The following is a 26559-nucleotide window of genomic DNA, read 5'->3' on the forward strand; positions in this document are numbered from 1 at the left end:
GTCAGAGGTTAAACTAGGAGTTTCCTTGCCCAGGGGCGAACGGAGGATTCCCCCCAAAAAAACACCCCCCCGCGAGAGCTGCTGCGCATGCGCAGCAGCTCCGTTTCTTCAGCGCTGTCCTATACAGCAGCGGCGGCACTGTCTAAGAAGCGTCCACGGCGGTGCTGTATGCACTACAGCACCGCCGCGGACGCTTCTTTGACAGCGCCACGGCTGCTGTATAGGACAGTGCAGCTATAGCGGCCACTTAGTGCAGGGGGGGGTTTCTGGAGACTCAGAAACCCCCCCTGTGTGCGCCACTGTTGCCCTCATCCAGACCCAGTCCACATTGGTCAGGGCTGTGACCAGCAAGCTTGCCCGTAGTCATAACAACAGAAGGGTCTGGGGGGGTGTGGGTTTGGCAGGTGATAACCCTGTAACAGTCTCTTATGACAGCTGCCACTGAGGTCTGATATATCTAATCATCTGTCTCACTTTCTCTCCTCTCATTCCATTCTCGAATCTCTGCAATCAGGCTTCCACCCCCAACATTCCACTAACACTGCTCTCACAAAAGTGACCAATGATCTACTTATTGCAAAGTCTAAGGGTCATTTCTCCATACTCATTCTACTGTATCTCACTGCTGCTTTTGATACTGTTGATCACCCTCTTTTCCTACACACCCTTCACTCCATTGGCCTTCCTGACACAGTTCTTTCCTAGTTCACTTCCTATATCGAACCGCTCCCTTAGTGTTTCTGCCTCTGGCACATCCTCTCCTCCACTCTCGCTATCTGTTGGGGTCCCACAAGGCTCTGTTCTTGGCCCTTTACTTTTTTCATTGTACACCTTTTCTCCTGGGGCACTAATTCGCTCATTCGGCCTCCAATACCACCTCTACGCTGATGACACCCAAATCTATATCTCTTCCCCTGCCCGCTCTCCTTCTGTACTATCTCGTGTAACCAACTGTCTTTCTGCTATTTCCAAATGGATGTCCCAACGCTACCTAAAGCTCAACATGTCCAAAATAGAGCTTATTATCTTCCCTCCTGCCAGAGACACCACAATTTCCTCAGTCTTGGTTTCACACTTGACTCGGTCCAGACTCTCTCCCAGTCCTGTCAACTCCCCCTTTAAAACATTGCCAGAATACACCCTTTTCTTACTCAACATGCTACCAAAACTCTTATCCATTCTTTCATCATCTCCCTTCTTGACTATTGCAACCTCTTGCTATCTGGAATTCCTGACACCCATAAATCCACACTTCAATCCATCCTAAATGCTGTTGCAAGACTGATCTTCCTCTCTCACCGCTCCATGTCTGCTGCACCACTTTGCAAATCCCTACACGGGCTCCCTGTGTCCTCCAGAATCCAATTCAAATAACTCACCCTTACCTACAAAGCCCTCAACAACACTACCCTTGCATACATCTCAAATATCATATCAAAATACTCTCCCTTCCGCCCGCCCTCTTAGATCTACCCTTGACCTGTGCCTTGTCTCGTCTCTGGTAACCACCTCTCATTCCCTCCTACAAGACTTCTCCCATGCTTCTCCCCACTTATGGAATTCCCTACCACGCTCAATCAGACTTTCCCACAGCTTTCAAATCTTTAGATGCTCTTTGAAACCCATCTCTTATTTTAGAGGTGACCTTATCCTCTATAAAACTATTCACACTAATGCACCCTCACAACTGTCCCAATCTCCACTCTGAAACACATTTACTCCTCTTGTTTCAGCTGTGCCCTCTTCCACTTAGAATGTAAGTTCTCTAATGAGCAGGGTCCTTCATACCCTTTGTTTTCATGTCTGCATTTATTTTGTCTACCTTGTATGTCCCTGTTTTATGTATGTACTGTTTTCCCTACTGTACTGTGCTGGGAGACTTACAAATATAGGATACTAATAATCTAAGCCCAGCCATGTGCTAGTCCTAGGAGCAAGGAAAATGTAACTGTCTTTAAAAGGAGGTACCAAGCTTTGGCACAGGAAGCAAAAATGGAGTGCAGAGGTTGTAGGGTTGGCGAGCCCATGAGTTGGATTTTTTTGCTTCTGCTGGAATAGTGCTCACTCACGTTTCGTCAGCACATCACCCTGTGAGTCTGATGGTTTTGTGATTTTGTATCAGATTCCTACCATATTGGTAGAGGAGTATAAAATTGTGACAAATGGCCCTGACTCATAGATCCAGGAGCAAAAGTGACTGCTGTCCTCAGGTCTAGATGGGTAAGGAACAGGGTGTATATTAAACCCATCTGACATTTGTTTAAAGTGTGTTTTTATTCTGCTGTATTGTATAATTATAAAAAATACTTTTGTACTTGATAACTGCTGTACCAAGGTACTGGTTAAACTTCCCTGCTATCAGGGCCGGACTGGCCATCTGGAACTTCTGGCAAATGCCAGAAGGGCCGATGGTCAGATGGGCCGGTTCGAGCAGTCATTGCACTGGACGGTCAGTGCACCGACACTTCCTGGTCACATGTCCCGCACGGTACATGTGATCAGTACAGGTCCTGGAAGGCAGCTGACGAAGAGCGGGCAGAAGACAGAACCAGAAAAGAAGTTGAGAAGGTAAGTACACAACGGGGGGGGGGGGGGGGAGAGAAGAGAAAAGGTGACACACAGAAAATGGAGGAGAAGAGAAAAAGTGCTACACATAAAAGGGGGGAAAGGTGCCACACAGAAAACAGAGGAGAAGAGAAAGGGTGCCACACAGAAAACAGGGAATAATATGATTTGGGCCACTACTGTTTGGCATAATATCAACTGGGGGCACTATTGTGGCATAATATCAACTGGGGGGCACTATTGTGGCATAATATCAACTGGGGGCACTATTGTGGCTTAATATCAACTGGGGGCACTATTGTGGCTTAATACCAACTGGGGGCACTATTGTGGCTTAATATCAACTTGGGGCACTATTGTGGCTTAATATCAACTTGGGACACTATTGTGGCTTAATATCAACTTGGGACACTATTGTGGCTTAATATCAACTTGGGGCACTACTGTGGCTTAATATCAACTTGGGGCACTACTGTGTGGTAAAATATGATTTTGGGGCACTACTGTGTGGTAAAATATGATTTTGGGGCACTACTGTGTGGTAAAATATGATTTTGGGGCACTACTGTGTGGCATAATATCAATTGTGAGCATGTACTCAGGCATGAGGGAAGGAGGAGAATGTTAATATAAAGTGGGAGGTAGGCTATTAATTTAATGGTGGAGTTTAGGTGGGGGCTAATTATTTAATTTGTGCTTTTTTATTTGTGGGGTAATGTGGGTTAATTTAATATTAGGGCCTAGCAATTTAATATGGGGTGATTGGACCTTTAATTTAATGCTGGGGTGGTTTGAGGGCTATTAATTGAAAGTGGGGCTGTTTGGGAAAAAATGTGAATATGAATTATTTAATGGCAGTGATGGTTGCGGGGAAATAGGTATATTTATTAAACGTAAATGCTATTTATTGCTGGGGTTGTTTGGAGGGAGGGAAATAGGTTTATCATCATCATCAGCAGCAGCTATTTATATTTAATGTGAATACTAGTATTTTAATGTTGGGGCTGGAGGGAGGACTAATTATAAAACATGAGTTGTATTGATTAAACACCAGGGCTGGTTGGCGTTTTCTAAATTACATGTACCAATGTTTTTCCAAATAGGGCCTCCAACATTCCAGTATATAGACAAGCAGCAACTGAACTAAAGACACTAGCAGCCACAGGTTGTGAAAGTAACAAGACAAGTAGGGAGAGACCAGGACAGTCTGCCAACTGTCCTGAATCTGGTGGGAAAGTCGCGAATTTTGGTGACTGTCTCTTTAGTGAGATTTGGTCGGACTACTGTTAGGAACTCCCAAGCCAGTACAGTGAAACTCGGGAACTACTCAGAAGGCCAGGTGTTCGCTGGAGCCCCTAGTGGTGGGGACAGACTGGGCTGCGGGCCGACCGAGGGTCGAGTGACGTATACTGACTTAAAGGAGTTCCCAGAAGTGGAGTGATTGGCGGGCTGTAGTTAAGTAGAATCCTAGGTCAAAGGGTCACAGGCACAGATGCAATATCCAAAGACAAGCGAAGGGTCAAACACACAGGCAGAGAAGCAAAATCCGAAGTCCAGGCAGGTCGAGGTCAGAAGAGAAGGGTCACAGGTCCAATAACAAGCAGGGGTCAAAACACGGGTAGTCAAATCCAAGGTAGCAGGAACCAAAACGGATAGCACAAGCAGGCAGCAGGACTGAGGACAGAACGCTATAACCAGCAGTGAGGCTGCAGACCTCACTGCCTTAAATACCAGTAGTGGCCAATCAGAGCCTAGCTCTGAAATCACATGGGCAGGCTCAATCCTGCCACATTAATCAGCCCACAGGCTTGTGGGCGCTTCTGCGCATGCGCCCGGCTGTTCCCAGCTGTCGGGACGCAGCGCCCCTGTAATTAGCGTCCGACCGTTGCCCTGGCAACGGTCGGGTAAAGGCAGGAAGTGACGTCCCGGTTGCCATAGCGACGACCGGGACGCCTACAGGAACTAGGTGAGAGTCGCGGCGGTACCCGCGGCCGCCGCGACTGCTAACAGTACCCCCCCTTGAGGAGGGGTCAAGGAACCCCGACATCCAGGTTTCGTGGGAAACTTATTAAAAAACTCTTTAATGAGCCTTTCAGCATGGAGACGCCTCTGTGGAATCCAAGATCGTTCCTCAGGGCCATAACCCTTCCAATGTACGAGGAACTGAAGTTGGCCTTGGACCTTTCTTGAGTCAAGGATTCTTTCGACAAGATATTCATGGTCTCCATTCACCATCAGAGGCCGGGGCCTGTTGGAGAAAGGTTGATTGAACTTACTGAGAGTGGCGACTTTCTTCAGAAGCGAACAATGAAAGGTCGCAGGTATTTTTAAGGAGGTTGGTAGTTTTAACCTAAATGCCACTGGATTAATTTTCCTCTCAATTAGAAACAGTCCAATGTATCGGGGCCCCAGCTTCTTACAAGGTTGCCGCAACCTGATGTTCCGTGTGGATAACCAAACCCGATCCCCCACTTTCAATGAACATGGTCTACGGTGACGGTCAGCGAAGACCTTGGATTTTCGGGAAGCTAGACCTAGTGCAGCGTGCACCTTTTTCCAGACGGACCTTAGCCTGGCCGTAAAAGTAGGTGTTCCGGAATCCCCGCAGGGAACAGTAGTAGAGAATGAGTTGGATTTTGGATGAAACCCGAAGTTGCAGAAAAACGGGGATGTATGAATAGTGGAATGGCAAGAATTATTGTACGCGAATTCTGCCCAGGGCAAAAGAGAGGACCAATTATCGTGGAATTTAGACACATAGATGCGCAAAAACTGTTCCAGAGCTTGGTTCGTCCTCTCTGTCTGTCCATTCGACTGGGGATGATATGTTGAGGACAGACTGATAGAGATCCCGATGGACTTACAAAAGGCTTTCCAAAACCGGACAATAAACTGGGATCCTCGATCTGATACGATATCTTCAGGAGTCCCATGAAGAAGAAAAATATGCATCAAAAACAAGGTGGCCAGGGTCCTGGCATCCGGTAACTTGGGCTAAGCTATAAAATGTGCCATCTTACTGAACCGATTGACAACTACCAGGATGGTGTTATGTCCTGCGGATACTGGTAGGTCGACAATGAAATCCATCAACAAATGGGTCCAAGGCCTGCTCGGCGCCGGCAAGGGTAACAATAGCCCAGAAGGACGGTTCCTATCGGTTTTGTTTTTAGCACACTCAGGACAAGCCCGAACATAAATCTCCACATCGTCTGACAAAGTGGGCCACCACAACCAACGAGAAAGAACCTCAATAGTCCTACGGATTCCCGGATGGCCAGCACAGCGGTTGTTGTGGCCTTCAATGAGAACAGATCTCCTTAAATGGATAATTTTTGAACCGGAGCGATTATCTGGAAGCGCCGGATAGTTGCTCCTAGATCCTGGGTGAGTCCGAGATGAACAGTAGTTGTAGGAACAATAGGCAACGGGTCAGGAGACTGAGGATGATGGGCCAAAAAACTTCGAGACAAGGAATCGGCCTTAGTATTTTTAGAACCTGGACGGAATGTAATAATGAAGTTAAATCTGGTGAAAAATAAGGCCCAGCGGGCCTGCTTAGGATTCAGGGTTTTAGCGGTCTGGATGTATTGGAGGTTTTTATGGTCCGTGAAGATGGTGATGGTATGAGTAGCTCCCTCCAACCAATGTCGCCATTCCTCCAGTGCCAACTTAATGGCCAACAATTCACGATTGCCGACATCATAATTACATTCGGCAGATAGAATTTTTTTAGAAAAAAATGCACAAGGATGTAATTTCTTGCTCCTTGGGTCTTTCTGAGAAAGGATGGCGCCAGCACCGATATCGTCCACCTCTACAATGAACGGAAGTTCCGGATCAGGATGTCTCAGCACTGGGGCCGAAATGAAAGCAGCTTTGAGTGCCGAGAAACTCGCCAATGCCTCCGAAGGTCACTTGGCTGGGTTAGCTCCCTTTCGAGTGAGGGCAGTGATAGGAACCACTAACGAGGAAAAAGAGTCAATAAACCTACGGTAATAATTTGCGAATCCGAGGAACCTCTGGATCGTCTTCAGATTAGTAGGGAGGACCCAATCCTGGATTGCTCGAACTTTGGCAGGGTCCATTGCGAATCCTGATGAGGAGATGATATATCCCAGAAATGACACAGTGGCCACCTCAAATTCGCATTTCTCCCTTTTTGCATATAGGTGATGTTCCCGTAATTTCAGCAGAACTTGTCGAACATGTTGACGGTGCTGAAGCAAGGACTCAGAATAGATCAAAATATCATCCAGATACACAACTACTGTTTTACCCAGGAACTCTCGTAAAACGTCGTTGATCAGGTCCTGGAAAACCGCCGGAGCGTTGCATAACCCGAATGGCATCACGAAATATTCATAATGTCCCCACTGGGTATTGAAAGCAGTCTTCCATTCATCCCCTTTCTTGATTCGAATAAGATTGTAAGCCCCTCTGAGGTCAATCTTCGAAAATATAGTGGCAGATTTTAATTGATCAAACAACACCGAAATCAACGGTAATGGGTACATATTCTTAATAGTGATGTTGTTCAGTCCACGGAAATCAATGCATGGTCTAAGACTGCCATCTTTTTTGACACGAAAAAGCAACCTGCACCTACGGGAGATTTAGAAGGACGTATGAATCCTTTTTCCAGGTTTTCCTCCACGTATAACTCCATGGCCTGAGTCTCTGGAATGGACAAGGAGTATAACCGCCCTTTGGGCAACTTGGACCCCGGGACTAAATCAATGGCGCAGTCATATTCTCGATGTGGTGGAAGGGAATCAGCTTTCCTTTTGCAGAACACATCAGAGAAGTCCTGGTAGGGTACCGGCAATAAGTCTGGACTAGGCTGTAGGATTCTAAGCGGCAGGGTCAAGCAAGATGTGGAACACTCGGGACTCCAACGAGTAATCTCTCCACTTTTCCAGTCAATAAGGGGATTATGACTGCGAAGCCAGGGATACCCCAATATCAACGGAGCAGAGGGACAACTAATAAGATAGAAAGAGAGCTCCTCCGTATGGAGGACTCCTACAGACAACCGAACCATTGGAGTCCTAGCGAGAATCCTTCCCCCAGGCAAGGGGTTACCATCCAAACCACATGTGGTGATGCTTGATCCTAACTTGATATGCGGAATATCAAGCGACTGAGCCAAATGTATATCCAGAAAATTACCAGCCGCACCACTGTCAAGAAACGCTTTCAGGTCCATGGATCTCCCACGGAAACTTAGACGACCAGGGACTAATAAAGAATTTTCTGAAGAGGTAATCTGAAGACCCAAGCGCACCTCTTCACCTGCACTTAGGTTTTGGAGTTTCCCGGCTTGTTGGGACATGAGCGAACTAAGTGGCCTGGTTGACCACAATACATACACAGGCCTAGTGAGCGTCTTCTGGAGCGTTCCTCCGGAGGCAAGCGGTAAGCGCCCAATTGCAAGGGTTCAGAGGAATCGGGCAAAGTGTTATCGGAGCTAGTGAAAACGTCCATCGGAGCAGAGGACTCCCGTTCAGCCTTCCTCTCTCTGATCCGACGATCAATTTTTATAACAAGTTGCATCAAGTTCTCCAGCGTGTCGGATATCGGATACTGGACTAAGGAATCCTTAATCTGCTCGGTAAGTCCTAAGCGAAATTGACTTCGCAATGCTGGGTCGTTCCAGGCACTATCAGTGGACTATCGCCGAAATTCCACACAATACTCCTCCGCAGAGCGACGTCCTTGCCTTAGCGTTCGGAGATGAGCCTCAGCTGAGGCTACCCTGTCCGGGTCATCGTACAATAACCCCAGAGCTTGAAAAAAGGCATCCACTGACTGCAAGGCTGGGCTTGTTGAGGGCAAGGAGAAAGCCCAAAACTGAGGATCACCCTGGAGTAAAGAGATGATGATCCCTACCCTCTGTTGTTCAGAACCAGATGAACGTGGTTTTAAACGGAAGTACAACTTGCAGCTCTCTTTGAAATTACGGAAGGCTGGCCTGCTTCCAGAGAATCGGTCAGGCAAATTCATTTTAGGCTCTGGTGTGTCACCAGCGGGAACTTGCTGGCGCTGCAGGTCTCTAGAAGCCCCTTCCTGGACTGTCAGGCGCTGGGATAAATTCTGCACCACTTGAGAAACCGCCTGTATCTGGTTGGCCAGAATCTGGGCTGGGGACAGATTCGACTCCTCGCTGTCCATGGCCGTATGATACCAATCTTCCTAGGCCGGTTATAATGTTAGGTTATAATCAGCGTCCGACCGTTGCCCTGGCAGGAAGTGACGTCCCGGTTGCCATAGCGACGACCGGGACGCCTACAGGAACTAGGTGAGAGTCGCGGCGGTACCCGCGGCCGCCGCGACTGATAACAACTACAAGGACAGTTGGAAGGTATGTCCCGCTTATGAAGGCAGAGCTGCGTGCAACTAACAGTATTGCACACAGTATTGCCTGTGTATTTGTCTAAAATGATAGCCATGTTACATAATAGGGGCTCCCTGTCTTAAATACCCCAGGCCCCCCAAGTGTTAATCCAGCTCTGGTTAGCAGGAGGGAGCGGATAGCTTCCTGGATAGGACACAGACTGCAGAGCAAGCCGAGGAGCTCTAAGTCTCACAAGATTTGGTAATCTCGTGAGACTAAGAGCTTCCCTGCTCACTCTACAGGAAGTTCCCACCCTGATGGATGTCAGCAGCACCAGAAGCATAGATAAGTACAGTGGGCTGGGGGTGTTATAATGTGCCTCGGGGGATAGCGTGATAAATGTAATGTTTTATTTTAATGTATATATCATTGCCCCATGTTGGCCACACACACAACACAATGTGGTCAAACCTTTTTCGGTCCAGCTGCTGCGCGGCAGCACAAAGTTTCTTTCCTGCAAGAACTGATGTGGGCCTGTGTACTTTAAATGCCAGGGATGATTTTTAGTCCCAGTCCGGCCCTGCCTGGTATTGTAAGGCACCCCTGTGTGGCCAGTCAGAGTGAAGAGGATATAATTGGGCCAGATAAATCCGGTATACTCACATGAAATAGAACATGAGCGTTTGCCAATATAGTTTCTGAAATGTAGTTCTGCTAATTATCAGAGTATGTTTTCACACCTTTTACCCCATGTAATACAAGATTGTGCATTGAGATCCTCAACCAAGAGGATCATGTTTTCCATTTGAAGTATATTATTTATGATCACACTGCTATTTGTTGCCTCAAAACAGGTCATAAACTGTTCACATTACAGTTAAGGACAAAATGAGTTATCAATGTAGCTGAGATAACACAATTTTAGTAAGAGCTATTTGGCTGGTAGCAGTTTGTGTAACACAGAATGTCTTATACACTGTGTAGAAGCATGCAAATTAGAGTGACTTTGAGAATTCAAAGAATTGACAGCTTCTTGTAAACATTTATTCTTCGTTAAAAAGCAGCAGAAATAAGTGACAAGTTCACGTCTTCTCAGGACTTTGTCAGCATACATTCTCTGTCTTCTTGCATAGATTAAAGTTGTATGTTGCTTGTTTTCTGAAATCTGTCCTTTCAGTCACTAAAATAAAACATTTATGTCTTATTTTCAGTATCAAGATAACAATGTGTCTTATTTTCTCTTAGTAATAATATTATATGTATTTCTGTGTGGCTGGGTGTACTGCCGTCTCCTAGAAGCTTGCATAGTACAGTTTGAAAGCCCGACAATGCAAGTCATAATATAGGACATTTACTAGGAAGTCTTCCCAAAAGAAACTGTAACAAATAGCCAATTACTTAGGGCTTGTAAAAAAAAATAAAAAAAATCAAATCACCTGATGAGAGAACCGCTTTAAATGTTCAGTGAGAAAGAAAAGACTTGTATTGGACCAGACAGGTGCACTTTAATGGGGGATTCAGCTCACCGTGATGTCTGACTGCGCACATTGCTGCCTATTATGGTAAGGAATCTCCACTCATCTTTCTGCACACCTCTATGGGGAGCAAGAAAAAATGAGCGAGGATTTCTTCCCGAGCATTGCCTCTGTGTGTCTCAGCGGACTGTTCCAGGATCACCTCACGTTGAATTGAACCACCCCCTAAGACTTGAGGTTCCTTTAATGTATTTTTTTTACATACCATTTATGTGTTAATTCCTCTGAGTGCCTAAGAGTTGACCCTTCTACACAGAGGAAACTGCATATCGTGAAAAGACGAGCATGCAGGCACTGATGGTGAGAATTAGTGGATGATACATTTTGTGTGCAACATATGTGAACTTTCCATCTCCCAAATGATTTGATCTTTTTTTGTATTATATGCATTGCTTTCTTCTACTAATACATTAAATAATTAATGGTATTATGTGCAGGGCCGGTGCTCGGGTCCACGGCGCCCTAGGCATTTTTAAAAAAACGGCGCCCGCAGAGAGGCGGCGGTGGTGACAAAATAGCCTCTTCCCCCCTCCCCGTGCATCTGAATGCTGTGCGGCGCCCGTGACAGGTATGCTCAGCAGTCGCCTCACAGTTTTAAAGTCATTTAGTATTCTGTGGCGCCCTCCAGAGCCCGGCGCCCTAGGCAAGTGCCTAACCTTGCCTAATGGGAGCGCCGGGCCTGATTATGTGTATTGTTTTAGAACCAAAAAAAACAACAAACTTTTTATTGTGATAACTTTCTTCAGTACTGCAAAAGTTTTGGACATTGCAGTCGGCTGTCCTGACACTTACTACACTTACCAGTTTAGGTAGGATGAAAAAGCAATAAAGGCGTGAGGAATGAATACAAAGATTGTCTTGCAGTAGTGATAATGATCTTTGTAGAATCAATCCAAAAACAAAGTCTTATCAGAATATGTTCTTTTATTTATGTATGCACAATACAGACCATTCAATTCGAATAGAATAATGGCAATTTCATATTACTTTTGCAAGAATTTTATACCCAAAACCACAGCTAAAACCACAGATTAATACGTAAATAAAATCATCATAAAATAATTTAGACCAATAATATCACTCCACATCTCAGAACTATCAATATCTCCCTCTCGCCTCTCAGATATAGGCATTAATCCAAATTAATCTTGCCACATAATATCTGTCGCTAGCTTACTGTACCACAACTTCTCTATTCCTGTAATATGGAGGGCACATTTCCTTATATATGTTAATTCAGCAATTTTTGTAGACATACCCTGAGCTATATGTCTATACAAGAATAAAACAGCTTAATTTGCAATATTTGTTTATGTACGTAGTTTTCTTAACTCTTAACCTAACTTCATTTTATAACCAGCTCTTTATTCAACTTCCGTTGATTATCCATATCAAGTAGTCCTAGGTTGTATTGACATATATTAATGTATTAAGGCAAGTCCCATCTACACATTAAAGATGTATGCATTTATTGGGAACAAACCTCAAATTAGAAAACAAATTATATCTTTCTGAACAGTACCTGCCCATATTTCTATTTAGCCATCACGATATAAGAAAATACAGTCCCAATAGCATATTACCCTGTAGTTACTGAAAAATTCCTTTTCATCATAAATTCTTTTTTACTCTGTAAAATCTCTTTTGACTTTGATTTTCCACTGAGCTTAGAATACAAAATTTAACCAAATACCATAATTGTTTTTCTAGTTTTGCACATTGTAAAAGAAAAGAAAATTGTATCATGTCTGGTTTACAGATGAACAAGTACAGTTTATCATAAATAGCTTTGTAAGGCCCGTGTCCATGAAAAGTACCATGCTATTTATTATACAATTAATTTGAAGCGATTCCAGAACGATATGAAAGAATTCTAAACTAGCATGATGCACTTTGAATTGTGCTATGGCAATCTATCAGGACAGATGTACAGAAATATACTGCATTAAGATAACAATGTGTAACATAGTGCAAACAATTTTATTAAACTAAAAAGTTGACAGTTAGTAAAGAAAAATGTCAAGAACAATGGATACACTGAAATTTTAGACTGCTTCATTTGCTGTTTACAAAAAGTATAAGCCGTTAAAGTAAAAATACTTTGGATTTTTTATTTTATTTGTATTTATTTGTATACTTTGTGAGAAAAATACTATTTAAGGAATCATAGAAATATTATAATGGAAGCTCAAACAGCTTGGCAACAGCTGCAGTGCATTACAGTGTTGCATTATGTCATCAAAGGTGTTTTTAAACATCTCTTGGGGAACTATGCTGGTAAGCCTCTTATATTCTCAGAGCAACAAAATACAATGCCTGGCTAGAAATGCGACAGAAGCTGTCTGCGGACTTAATGAACATGAGAGCCGCTTGTTATTACTAGCCCGTTGATGGATCTCTCTCTCCTGGGTAGCAGAAGTCTTCACTAACCGAACCTGCCAGAACACTGCTTAAAGAATAACGCAACCTAAACCTGAAAATGTTGGTGCAGTTCAGTATTATCATACTGAAAGGCTACTTGCCCCAAATATGGTGACTTTCCTGATATATGTCCTCTCCTCCCTCCAACCACTGCTTCCTCATTTCTAAAGACAACAGTGTTGTCCATGTCTTTCCCGTGTGAAGTTCTCATTTATGTTTGAAGAAGTGGGGCCTTATCTCAAAGCCTTTTCAGAATATAAGCAGTTCTAGTGTGTCACCAGCAGATGTGTGTAACCTTTGTGTATACTCTACCACAATGACAAATGCGGTACTAGTCCCATAGGAATGACTTCTGGAGACAGCGCCGGGATTTGTACGCAGAATATATAAACTAATTTGGTGTCCGTTATTGATGCTAAAAATCTTGTTCCCTCTCTTTGCACTTCTTTAGGTATACCAACCTACTCCAGCCCGCAGGTTCCACTTGAAATGGTGAAACAATGCACACAATGTAATCTGGAAAGCTTTTCTACCTGACACCATTCTAACACAAAGTGAGATAGCCATGGAGTAGATAATAAAACAGGTGACGTACACACTACAGACGATTTCCCTTTTACAAACAGCAGGAAAAAAAAAAGAAGTCCCGATCAGCATACCGATTCATGTGTACACACTAAACACATTTAAACAATTTACCTTCAGATCTGAGCTCTTCATCTGTCTTAACCATCGGCTGAAAAGACTGTGACTCTGCACACTCCATAGAGATCTATGGACACTGCTGGTCATGAGTGCATACACACTGCAGAATTGTAACGATATCGTTCCATCATTGAACAACATTTTTAGTTCCATCTAAAAATGAAATGATACGATGTGCTTTGGAGTGATAATTGTTGATTGTTGTAGTGCACACACTAATGCGATATCGGTCCGAGTGCAGGTTTATGGTGTGATTGGCCCCATAATTGGCTGAAAGCCCTGTAGTGTGTACCCAGCCTTAAATGCCCAAAAAGCTGCTCAATACTTTTTTACTCATCAACTTGAATATCACACAGATCATACAAGGAACAGAGCTTTGTGAAAGAAAATAGGGGAGGAGTGGGAGAAGGGGTTAAAAGATGTGCAAAGGAGGTACATAAAATGATCAGATGTATGGTTGAAAATAAAAAAATGCTAGGAGATGTCCAAACAAAACATGGTAACTAGAATACATGATGTTGGAAGAGTCTAATAAGACAGTGTGTATAATTGTGTCTTGGTTTAATGAATGTCAGGGGCAGCATATCATTGGGCTCTATAGCAAAGTTTGTGTAGGGGCCTGGAGATGCAGCTGTCACTTCCTGTGCCCCCACTCTGCTCTGTAAAGAGCAGAAATAGGGCCTCTTCTAAGCAAGTGCAACCAATATATAAGCTGCTCAGAAGAGAACTTTGCTCATCGATTTCCTCAGGGGGTGATGTGGGAGTCCAAGGGCTGTGGAGGTTGCCTGCGGGGGATTTGAAGGGGCAACACCTGCATTTCAGGGGCACCTAACCTTTAAGTGATCATATTTGAGCAGTAATTTTAAAAGGATGTTTACAACAGGGGGGAGTGGTTTTGGTACATGTAAAAATCTTGTTTTCCGTACTACCCTGGGATATTCCTGTGTAATTCTGCCATTAGCATCATGTCGCACAAGTGATTGTGAATTTCAGGATTTTCCATCCACCAGCATGCAGCATTCTGAAGCTGTCGGGCTCTCTTGTGGTACTCCATTATAGTAAATGTTTCCTGTTACACAACTCCTTCAGCTCTAACAATCTTGCATGCACCATTTTTACAGCTGAAGCACCCTTGTGTCAGGAAAGTTAGCCATTGCATGTAATGTGTTTTTTGAATCATAATTCTGAAGACCTGTGTTTTTGGAGCTGAAAAAATACTTAATTACAGAATGCATTACAAAAGCAAAACACTTGTCACACCAGCCCTAATCCCATTAATAGTGACTCCAGTACAAACTGACTGATAGATATATAAAGTATAAAAGGTTTGGAAACTTTTACATTTTTTATTACCACCAGAAAAAAATCAGGTTTCCGTCATGATTCATAGCTCTCAACCTTAAAATGTCTCTGAATTGTTTTGCTCGGTTTATTTCTGACATTTTTACATATGCAGCATAGACATGAGATTTATGAGCATTTAATAGTGGTTATTTCAAAAGCCTGTGTTACAATTATAGCTTTGCAACTGCAAAAGTAGGCTAATGTTGTCTGTCCTCTGAGACACATAATGTAAAGTGTAGCATGCATCAGTTTTAAAAGTAAAGTGATCTTACTGAATAGTGCCCAAGATATGTACAGTAATGCTTTTAATAACTTAAAATCTATAAACAATTTTTTTAATTACTGCGTATTTAAAAAAATAAATGGACAGATTTAATCTGTAATATATTTTAATTCTAATAAACATTTGCAAAGAAAAGGCCATAGACATACATTGATCATAGTTTTGCTATGTCTTTCTTGTGTCTAAAGGTGGATCAAATACATAATAAAAAAGGGCTCTTTCCATTGAGATAAATAGTGCATATTTAATAGTACAGTATGTTGGCTAAATTTTCCATTTCAACGCCAAATACATTTGCTGGCACACTTTATGACTGGGACCTTCATAGTACATTTAATGCAGCTGTCAACCTAATATTTTATAACCACTAAATGTTCTATTGCTACCTACTGAAAACTTTTTCTAATGCGCTCCTCCCCCTGGCCACACCCCCTGGGGCTGCTTTTCCCAGAGCTGGTGGAAGAGCGGTGGAAGAGAATTGAGGGCTGTGAGCAGGATGCTCAATCATAAGCTGCAGCCTTTTCATTGCGGCTCCTGATTGTTCCTCCTGCTCATAGGAGCACATTACTAAAATTGTATATGTGGTGGTAGTGTGCAGGTTTGTGGACAACTGTGTCACATAAAAGCAAGCTCTTCATATCCCTGTAGTCTTCCAATTTCCAGGTATTCCAGGAGAGGGATCTCCGCTATTCAGGAATGGAAGTGTGTAGTACTTTGTTTCTTTTTATTTGGAACTCTCTTTTAAACACTAAGTATATGCAATGTATCTTGCAAGTTTAAATCTACCCTTCAATAAAGTGTAGCTTCAAGAATATGATTAGATGCTGAGAATTACAATGATCAAGTAGGCTTGTTCCTGAAAGACAAGCTGGGGTCAATTCTAGGGGGACTATTGTTTTAGTTTAGAGGATAAACAAGCTTAAGAAACCCTCCTTGGTCTTTTATGTTTGCTTCTCTGGGCTGGGTGGTGAATTCCTGAAAGGGCATCAAAGTGCTGTGTATTTAATACTTCGGTTAGATTGGCAATTAATGACACTGGGACTCGTTCAGATGCCCTTTATCACCCCTCATATCTGCATTATAGAACCTCTAGCAGTCGTCATCAAGCACAACCCCAAATATTGGAGCTGTAGAAGTGGAAAATGAGCTTTAGAAACTCTCCTTAGTTGCCAATGATATATTGCTTACTGTAACCAACCCACATTTCCCACTCTTTCAAACTTGTATGCGGTTCTTAATTCCTCTCCTGTATCTGGATATAAAATAAATTATTCCAAATCCGGAGTTCTAACACTGCATATCCCGGATATGACAGACATCGGTTATCACAAAATTAGAACTCTACTTGGCGAAAAAAATAGATAAAATACCATTTCCTATGCCTCGCAATGCTAGGAACATTTTCTCACCCTCTCTTCTAAAATTCAAAATAATCTCCTTGCATTGGAAAAGGTACATTATCTACTGGATTTGTTACATTATGGCTGTAAAAATGAATATTCTACCCCCAGATTTTATATATAGATAACCTCTACCACCCTCTTTAGGTTTCCCTGATCTATTAAAGTATTATTATGCTACCCATCACTGTCAGTTAGTTGAATGACCCTTTCCCAATCCCGCACCCCCTCCTTCCACTTCATCCAGACAGCTACAAATTGAGACCTGCTGGGGAAACATTTCTAGCCTTGATATTGAACTCTTCAAGTCCAATAGACCAGTTATTGGTTGGAGACCCAGTTTTAAACTGTTCTAGAACTATATGGCTATCTATGACCAGGCAATTTAGACTACACTGCAGTCTCTTATTATCTCAGTCTGGGATAATCCTGATTTCCCACCAGGTTTTTCTCCCTTGTGCAGCCTCCCCTGATAAAAAATTAACGGGGGAGCTGAAGTTGATCAGCAATTTCATTGATGGTATGAGATGAAGATTCTCTCTCAGAAAAATCTGGTATACCCTGATCCGATGGTATTTACCAATATGCTCGTACTTGCAGTATTTGCTTAGACTTATTTATGAACCTTCTTCAATTTGAGTGCATATGCTATTACAGTCCCAACAGGAAGGGTATGGTTTCAATCCTTTATCACTTACTCTGCACTGCCACTGCAGAATCCATGTTGGGACATGATCTTGAATAGGAAAGGGACCTGGGGTCTCCCATTGATGAAGACATGTAGAGTAAAATTAAGGACAGGGTCTCTAGGATTCCATCGCCACTTTGGTTAAAGAAAACTCTTACAAGATATATATGAGATGGTACCTCATACCCACAAAACTACATAGGATGTTTCCATCTTCGTCTTCTTATGGTTTGTCCATATCTGGTGGCAATGCCCCAGGATTTTTATATTCTGGAAGGAAATTCATATTGAACAGATATTGGATAGTACATTTGTACTTTCTCCGTAGTCTGCTCTCCTCTGCTTCCCTGTTCCTGCTTTAGTCCATCAGTCTAGTCATCTTCTTACTGATATATTAAATGCAGCCAAATCTTCAATAGCTAAATTTTGGAATCACCCATGCATGCCTCCCTTCAATATGCTAAAAATAGAATTTGTTTTATTGCTTCTATGGATGATATTACATTTCAGTTCAAAGAAAGGCAGATATCTTCCCATCTGGGAGCCCTAGGTTATATTTCATATAGCAAACAGGTGGTAGAGCTGTAGGTTTCTTATGAATTCTGCTATGACATCATCATTGGCGCTTGGCACACCTGAGACGCTACATTTTCCTAGAAACACTATTACTGGGTTGACAGATTGAGTGTGAATCCTTAGCACCAGTGTCTCACTCCTGCTATGCACTTATCGACTTCCTGTGTACCAGACCCTCAGCAATACTCTGACTAGAATCTTTGCACTCCCCTTGTGTACACTTGAAGGTTGACAAGGGGTTTTGATGATATCCTGGTTTTCCACTGTACTAGACACTTGGTTGTGATCTTGACTGCGAGCTACATTAGTCCCTGGGCTATTATGACTGCACATGCTAATCCATATATCCTACATATAAAGTACAAAACTGTGACTCCTCAGAGTGTTGTAAAAATTTTGCTAGGACTGTCTGTAGATGTCCATTCAGAGTTCTTGCTATTCAAGACTAGTTTCTGTTAAATATTGGCCACCACCTCTGGGATCCAACCTCCAAGTTACAGACTGCTCAATCGAGTGGTATAAATCATCAGGTGAGATCACCAGGCAACCATGAAATAGTTGAGATGGATATGAGCATTGCATGTTGCTGCATTGATATTTACAGAAGAGTCTGTCTGTATATTTGATGAATCTTATTTGTACAGCTAAGTTAACATATTACATTACTATAGTATGATAATTCAGGTTTGGCGTTTATGTTAGCAATGCAGTGCCAGGAACAGCTGCTTGACAATTAAGCCTGTCTTTCATACGCTACAAAAGGTTAAGATCGGATGATAAAGTGACTTGCACTTTCTTTTGTCATTAGGGTGTACTTTTTAACCAAAGAACATATGGACAGCAACATGAACTGGAAGAGAGCGGAGGGTGGCAGCAATAATTAGTGCTTCACAAAATGCTCATTCAACTGAATCCAAGTTAAATGGTCATTCATTAAAAACTTGTTTCTCACATTACAAAGGAAATATATGGAGTCACCAGGGATCATATTAAATTTATTTTAGTCATTTAACTGGCTACTCAGAAGTGTCAGTGCACCATGGAAGTGGAACATGGAACATGGATTTTTTTTTTTTGCGTTTCTAATGTTTGTTATTTCCATTATATTGCATTTTTTTTATATAATGTATTTTTTGACTGTACAGGACATCTTTGACAAATAAAAAGAAATACAGATGCTTAGTTTTTACAAATGTGAGCCTTTCTTGTAATAGCTGTAAGGGTGTGTTCTTATTTTGCATGTCATTCCTGTGAAATTCACATTTCTTCATGTTAACTGAAATGAATGTGACCTTCGATGGTGCAGTAGATTGCCAGTGGCTTTTTGCTCTCAGTGGCCTATGCATGATCAATGATGGACACAGTTATGTGTGCATTATGTCAGATAAGTTGTGCTAATCAAAGCCAAATGTTCAGAAATGTAAAATACAGTGTATTACTTTTTTGCAGACTAGTTTCAAAGTTAGAGTTCTTTGATAAATAAAAGCCAAAGATTTATCAAACGAAGTAAAATTCCTTTGGGATTCATTTTCCGTTATCCAAATGATCCTTTTTTTTTAAACTAATGTCTAACTTTCTTTTTCATCCCTGTGAATTAATAAATACATTTCAATATTTAGCTAGAATTTTTCTGACTTACATTTGCATCAATATATTTACATAGTAAAGCGCAATGGGATTTGCTGACACTATATAAATGATGATTGCTCTCAGGACGATAGTGTTACAAACCTGTTTCACTAGAGGTCCAACTGGAGAGTCCTAGAGAGCATATTGGCAGGGGTAGCAGGCATAAACACACACTCTTGTTCAAGAAGCTTGCCCTGGGAGGGCAAGTAGTAATCAACAATTCCGTAGTCAAAGAGGAAGAGATTATAGATTAGTGGGGGACATAAACTAGGGACAAAGGAGAATAGTTGAAAGGAAAACAGAGGTCAATAAGAATATACTACATTACTGTGGCTTTAACAATGATAATAGTACAATCTAAACTTTGCTCTTCTTAGTTGGCTATGAGTGAAGGGGATATATTAAAGCTGCAATCAGGTGTAGCCCTCAGCCCTGATTGCTGTTGCCAGCAAAATTGCTGAATTAGCTTTGCAGTATTGCAATAATCACTGGTTTGATTCCTTACAAATAGTTTTCTAATTTCACATTCATAGGACTCCTATATTTTGTAAACTTTATTTTCAAAACTGTGTCCTAAACATTATATAAAAAGCGAAAAAAAGAATTCCATTGACATATACAAGGTCGAACACATAGCAGGTAAAATAATTAGTATAACTTTTTTACATCATGTATACTGTATGATCATAAGATGGACAAGCAGGTGCAGACTTGGGAAGTGAAGTAGTTATATTGAAAAGGAGTTTTGGAGTTTTAGAAGGGCAGAAATGTACTCCATGGAGTAGATATACCATATGCAATTGATTAGTTCTGCCCTCGATGGGGAAGTTGGCTGTTTCCAAGTTCGAGTAACTTAGAGCCCAGGTATATGTGTGCAAGTAAGCAATCAGTGGGTTTGCTGAGACCGGGTATTGGTTGGTTAAGTAGGAGTGTTCAGGGTTCTCTAGGGATCCTTACTTCAGTGGCCTGGTAAATGACTTCTTGGATGAAGGTTATGGTCCCAGAAGTCACGGATTCTTAGGCAATCCCACCAGTTGTGGAGAAAACCACCTTTAGCTCCACAAAGTCTCCGTACTGAGCAGTCATCAGAGGGTATATGCGATGGAGTCTGTCTGGGACTTTAGATCTTATGGCGTTAATGGAGACCTTGGCTGTTCGGGTATTGACCATTCCTTGCTTTCCAGAGCAATCCCAAGATCACGTTCCCATGCCTCCTCGTGGGGTGAAAGGGGTTGGTCAGGGGAAGCCTTGATGGAACGGTATATGAGTGAGTTATTACCTCTGTGGTTAATGCCGTTCAAATGGGGAAAGAACATAGAGTTTTTTAGAAATGCGTTTATGGGGGAGGGTGACATTAAGCAGATATATCATTGTAAGATGTAGGGGCTGAGTCCCCCATAATACGGAGAAAGCGTCAACTTTGTGTGATTTCCACCAGCAGGAAACTGTATCTGAGTGTCCCTGGGAGACCGACAAGTGGTTCCATAGTGGTGTCTAGGGAGAAAGGTAAGGTGCTAGGTCGTGGTGGCAGTTTGCCAAATCCCAGGTAGATAGTGAACGAAAAAGCAGGGCAGGTGTAGACCGAGGCAGGCCTATGGATCTTAGGGAGCTAAGTGTAGACCGAGGCATGGGAGCACATTCATTTTTATAGCCTGCATTCTCATAATCCAGTAGATGTACAATGGGTGCCATTTGAAAAGTTCTGGTGAATATGGGCTACTAGAGATGAATAGTTTGAATGGTAGTGCCCTGAATAGTGTTTGGTGATGGCCACCCCTAAGTATTGAATGGAGTGAGGGTGCCATTGGAATTTAAAGGAGAGTTGTAGATTGTCCAGGATAAAATGGGGGATGTAAAGAGACATAACTTTGGATTTGGTATCTTTTTTTTTTTATACCCTGATAGGGCCCCAAAGCATGACAACATAAGGGTTGGGAGGGAAATCACGGGATTAATGTTAAGAGCACATTGTCAGCGAAGAGGGATATCTTATATTGTTTGCTACCCAGATGAACAGCAGGTATATCAGGATTAAGACGGATTTTGGCCACCAGGGATTTGATGCATAGGGCGAAGAGAAGGTTCAGCCCTGGCTATTGCCGCTACGCAGTTGAATGTGTGCGGAGACCTTTGATGTTGGTGATGACTTGTGAGGTGGGGTTCGTGTACAGAACCTTGATAGCCTATAAAAATTGTCCCTGAAAATGAAACTCTTTCAGCACGTCCAGGGCAAGTAGGTCTGATGGAAGCTTCTTTGTGTTAATCTGAATTAGGTTAATTACTTTATAGGGGTTGTTAGGTGCCTATCTATTGGGAATAAATCCCACCTGGTCAGGGTCTATGAGATCAGACAGAATCCCTTTCATTCTATTTGCCAGAATTTTGGAAAAAAGTTTGATATTTGTATTAAGAAGTGATAAAGGATGTGCACAAGGTGTGGTCCTTACCTGGTTTAGGTGTAACAATAATCGTGAATGAGGTGGAGTCTGGGTGGAAAGTGTCCCCATGCAGTACAGAATTGAAGAGGTGAGTCAGTTTAGGGAGCAGTTTGGGGGTTTTATAGTAAGACCTAGAGAGTCAATCAGTCCCTTGAGCTTTGGAAGGTTTCTGGGAGCTGAGGGCGCTTTTGATCTCTTCCTCGGAGATGTCCTCGCACAACAACACTTCCCTCGTCGAGCTTAGATGGAGTAGATATTGCAAATAAGTATTAGTATTGGAGCTGTGCAAGGTATTGCTCCCTTTTAATAATTACTCAAGAATTGTAGGAGTTAAATTGTTACATTATCATTGATTACTGGAGTACCAAGAGGACCTATGGTAAAATTAATTAAGTATTGGTAGTAAGATATAATGACCAGACTATGATTTAACTGTTACTGCTATGGAGAGCCTGATCTTTCTAACAAATGTATATTATACTACAACAGATGTAATTTAAAAACCCAGTACATATTCCAATACTGCATCTGTATTATAAGTGTGTTGTCATTTTATGTTTTAATTTATTATGTTGTTTATGTTTTGTACCAGAGTGTCCCCTTTCGTCTATGTACCAAATTCAGCTATGAATTACTCTTGCACTTATGTTTTTGGTTTGATTTGTCCTAGATCTGAACTTTTGGTATTTATGCAAATGTCAATCATTTTTAAAAACATAGTTGTTTTGTGTTTTTTTAATCTTTTTATTACCAACACTTGAAGTGGTTGTCCAGTTTTGCACAAATCCCCACAGATAGAGTCACAATCGAATCCATGACCCCAGCACTCTGAGGAGGCAATGCTAACCACTGTACCACTGGGCTGATACATTACAGTTGTTTATTATGATTGATAAAGATAATTAAAAAATATAATTATCATGAAAATGGGGACATGTGCAAATGAATAATAAAATATAATTAAAAATGAATTAGTTGACAGTATTAAATAGGTTTGCAATGAGAGGATTATAGGGTCTTACCTTATATGTCATGACAACCTAGACAGCAGGAACCACTTCTTTGTCATCCAGTCAAAAATAGACAAATTGAATGTTCTAGAAAGCTCAGAAGAATTTCGCCATAAAAAAATCCTATAAAAAAACCACTCTCAATATATTAACTGTGCAGTCTGAGTAACTGAGGAAGTTTCCGTAGTATGTCGGGGAACAAAAGACAACATTACAGAATTTGTGTTGAGACCATTTCCAGGGACATGTTTATGTGTAAACCGGTTACATTTCATGAAGACTGCTGCTTATCAGGACCGGTTTTGTTGGAATGACCATGATAACCATGGTCACGACACGCTGCTCACTTGGCACAACGTAGTTTTTATTTTGTATATTAATAATTTATTAACATCTTTTAAACCTTTGGCCATGGCCTGCACTAAGATTTTATTTATGTTGTTCAGATGGTTTACAGTACGCTTTGGGACCATGGAGAGCAATGTAAATGAGCCAGAGATATATAGGTCAGTTGCCCTCAAAAATGTAAATCCAAGCCTGTTCATCCTAGCAGGGTATATATTTTGTTTATGTTAATTAGTTATTACTGTTGTACAAATAATTTGTCAAATAGTGAGATTATCTCTGTAAATAATATGATATTTTCAGTACGTGTCCACAACCTATGTAGTAGTATTAATTCATCCCTTTGCGTCACATTGGTTTGAGATGATGGATTTTTCCATGGCTTTAAAATAAGCCAAATAACTAGCATAAAGCCAGTATCAAAGTTGTTACAGGGCCAGCAGCTGTTCATCCTTTTGAGATAGATTACTGTAAAGCTGGTTTGGAGTCTTTGATAACATGTATTAAAAATCTTTTAATGTTTTCTTGCTATAGCATGGTCTTTGCTTTAACATTGTTGCTACTGTGGTTTATTTTGGATTAATATATCTATGCACTAAGTTTAGCAATTTGGCTTGAAGAAGAACTTAACTAAAAGAAAACAAATTAGATGTAGTGTTTAGTGTAAATGTGGATATTATCTACAATGCACATGTTGCCAGATTCACCTTTCAGTAGCCTGGTGGGTAATGCATTCACTGGGAGATCAGTAGCTGCCCCTAGCTGGTTTAATAAGGAAAATAGATACCTACAAATTGGAGGCTTTAGACAGTAGATCACAGGTGACCAATACTGCATATTTCACATTCACATACTGCACTACATGTAATATTGTTTTGGGTAGATCTTTTATTAATCATGTTTAAACTGATGAGAGGGGAACAGAATAATAAAAAGGAGAGGGTAGGACATGTGAAAGGATCAGAAATACAGCATACTCATGTCAGACAATCAAAATGGTATTAGGCCACAATAAAATGATATCGTCAATGCAATAAACAAATACATGCAATAACAGTTCTCATACCATGAGAGATACTGGTTAAAAGATAATTTATTAAACCCCCATTTTTTTGTGTTAATCTTCAACCTCTGTACTATAAACATGCCAGTGGTACCGTTTAATATGTGGGGGATAACTGAGGTAGAATACTCATTCCCTGCAGTTTCCATTTCGAAACTTCTCAACAATAGATATTCCACGTACTGAAACTGACGATTAATTTTGGAATGTCCACATTCCTTCAGCATAAGGTCATTGTGTGGACCATTATTGATATTGTTTTGTATTTGCGATTTCCTTAATCTCAGGTGATATTGTGTTTTTATAACGTATTAGTTTTAAATGAATCTGTTTTTTTTTTTTTTACATCTTGGGTTTTGATACAATATTTTTTTTATGTATAGAATATACTCGCCAGAAGCGCTGTGTTTTTTTGTTAGATACAGGAGTCGCCAGCATGTTATGGATAAACAAGGCAGTCCTACTTCAACAACAGTGTTGTGGCTTTCAACATTGTGAGTGCATTTTTGTTTAGATTAAATATAAATATATATTTTCTGGATAACATAGCTATGTATAGTATAGTACACATAATTATATAGAATATTGCTACCATTGTTGGATTGTTTAACCATATTGAAAATATTAAATAAAGTAAACGGATCAATTGCAACAATAGGGATTGTAGGGAGGAACTGTGATGAAATAACACACATTTCTACGCCGCTTATTTTTGATAGTCTGTCAACTCGCATATATACACTTCTATTTTGACTTTACAACCATAGAGGATGTTCGGGTAATGATGAAATGTAATAGTATGAGACAAAGTTAAAATGTTTAACTAAATCAACAAAGTAGCAGGGCACTTCATCAAATACAGTGATCTCCAATAAGTCTACAGCAATCCTTCGAGATGGTAATATAATGGTCTTTTTTCATTTGTGTTGGCTGTACTGAATTGTTAAGATATCATAAATATATAAAAACACTCTATAAATACTACATGCCAAAAAACTTGGGTAATTCCTAGGGAAAGAATCTAATTCACAGATAAAGACGGTACTTCTTTAATGGACAATGTATTATTAGAGAATTACTTGCACTTAACCTCCCCTACAGAGATCCCGAAGTGCAAGTTATCAGGGTGGTGTGGCATGTCACATTATTTTGGTCTGGCCTCAGTGAAGCAATGCCACATCATTTTGCTCTGGGATGGGGCCAAAATGAAGCAATTCAATATTAATTGCGTCATTGAGGAAGTGGGCAGGAAGCGGAAGAATTGCCTGCTTGTTCAGGAGACAAGGAATTCGGGAGTCTAACGGAAATTCCAGAGAGTGATGAAGTATGACGAAGACACACACCTCCTGTCAGCATCTGCTGAGCATGCAATGTGTTGGCTTTGTCTCCTTTATTATGACCCACATGTCCTGGAATGTTGGCATTCCGTGCAGTGTTAATGTTACTGCCTTCCTTGTGCATCCCAAGCATCCTGGCCAGTGCAGCAGATATATATTTTTGCTAGTGGGAAACTATGGGGCAATAATCTATGTGCTGGAGTAGAGGAGTGGGAAGTTAAAACAATTGGAGGTATGGTATGTCTGTACTTTTTAAAGTTGTGAAATGTTGTAAATCTGGCTACACAAGGTCATTCATCATGGGCGAAAATACAATTATTTTTATACAGAGATCCCAAGTTTGTGTAAACTGCATAAAAGACTCCATGCTTGTGTATTTGAATGCAAATCTTGAGCCTCACATTTTTGTGCTGCTTTTTACATTTTTATTTATACTTTTTGGACCTCAACTCTGGGACAAGTGCAAGGGGGGGAGGGGTTTATAAAGCAATTTGCGCCATCACGGCCCACCCCCAAGATTACTATTATTTTGTGCATCTATTTTCTAAATTTCATCAAACTGCTTAATCTTCTGATTTTTATTTTTTTCTGTTTGCAATAGCATAAAAAATTACAATGTATTAAATATTGTGACACCACATGATGTTATGCTGAACATATCGGAATAGATTTTACTGGTTGAATTTTTTCTTAATTTGAAACTGAATGAGTCATCCTTACAACAGTGAGAAAGATGCATGTTTTCTACCATTCAGCTATTTAAGAAAGGGAGAAAAGCCTTTTCTACTGCAATAGAAAATCTTTGATATCGCAGTAGGGACATTTAAAGCCTCTTTTACAATGGCCATGTATGTAACATTAACCAACCAATTTTCTTGTTTTG

The 26559-nt window shown here is 41.2% G+C and overlaps 1 protein-coding gene across 4 annotated transcripts in view; it reads left to right on the plus strand.

Moving 5' to 3' along the window:
* IMMP2L (inner mitochondrial membrane peptidase subunit 2) overlaps positions 1-26559 on the plus strand; it is a 906113-nt gene that overhangs the window by 179088 nt on the left and 700466 nt on the right. Inside the window, exon 4 of one of the 4 annotated variants that reach the window (XM_075209032.1) lies at positions 18663-18855. The exons of the other annotated variants lie outside the window; for them this stretch is intronic. Within the exon in view, the coding sequence (XP_075065133.1) occupies positions 18663-18738 (76 nt within the window). The 3' untranslated portion in view covers positions 18739-18855. Of the gene's footprint in view, positions 1-18662; positions 18856-26559 lie in introns of those variants that run through there. 4 annotated transcript variants of the gene reach the window in all.

Source organism: Mixophyes fleayi, chromosome 4 (assembly GCF_038048845.1).
Source record: "Mixophyes fleayi isolate aMixFle1 chromosome 4, aMixFle1.hap1, whole genome shotgun sequence".
Classification (NCBI taxonomy): domain Eukaryota; kingdom Metazoa; phylum Chordata; class Amphibia; order Anura; family Limnodynastidae; genus Mixophyes; species Mixophyes fleayi.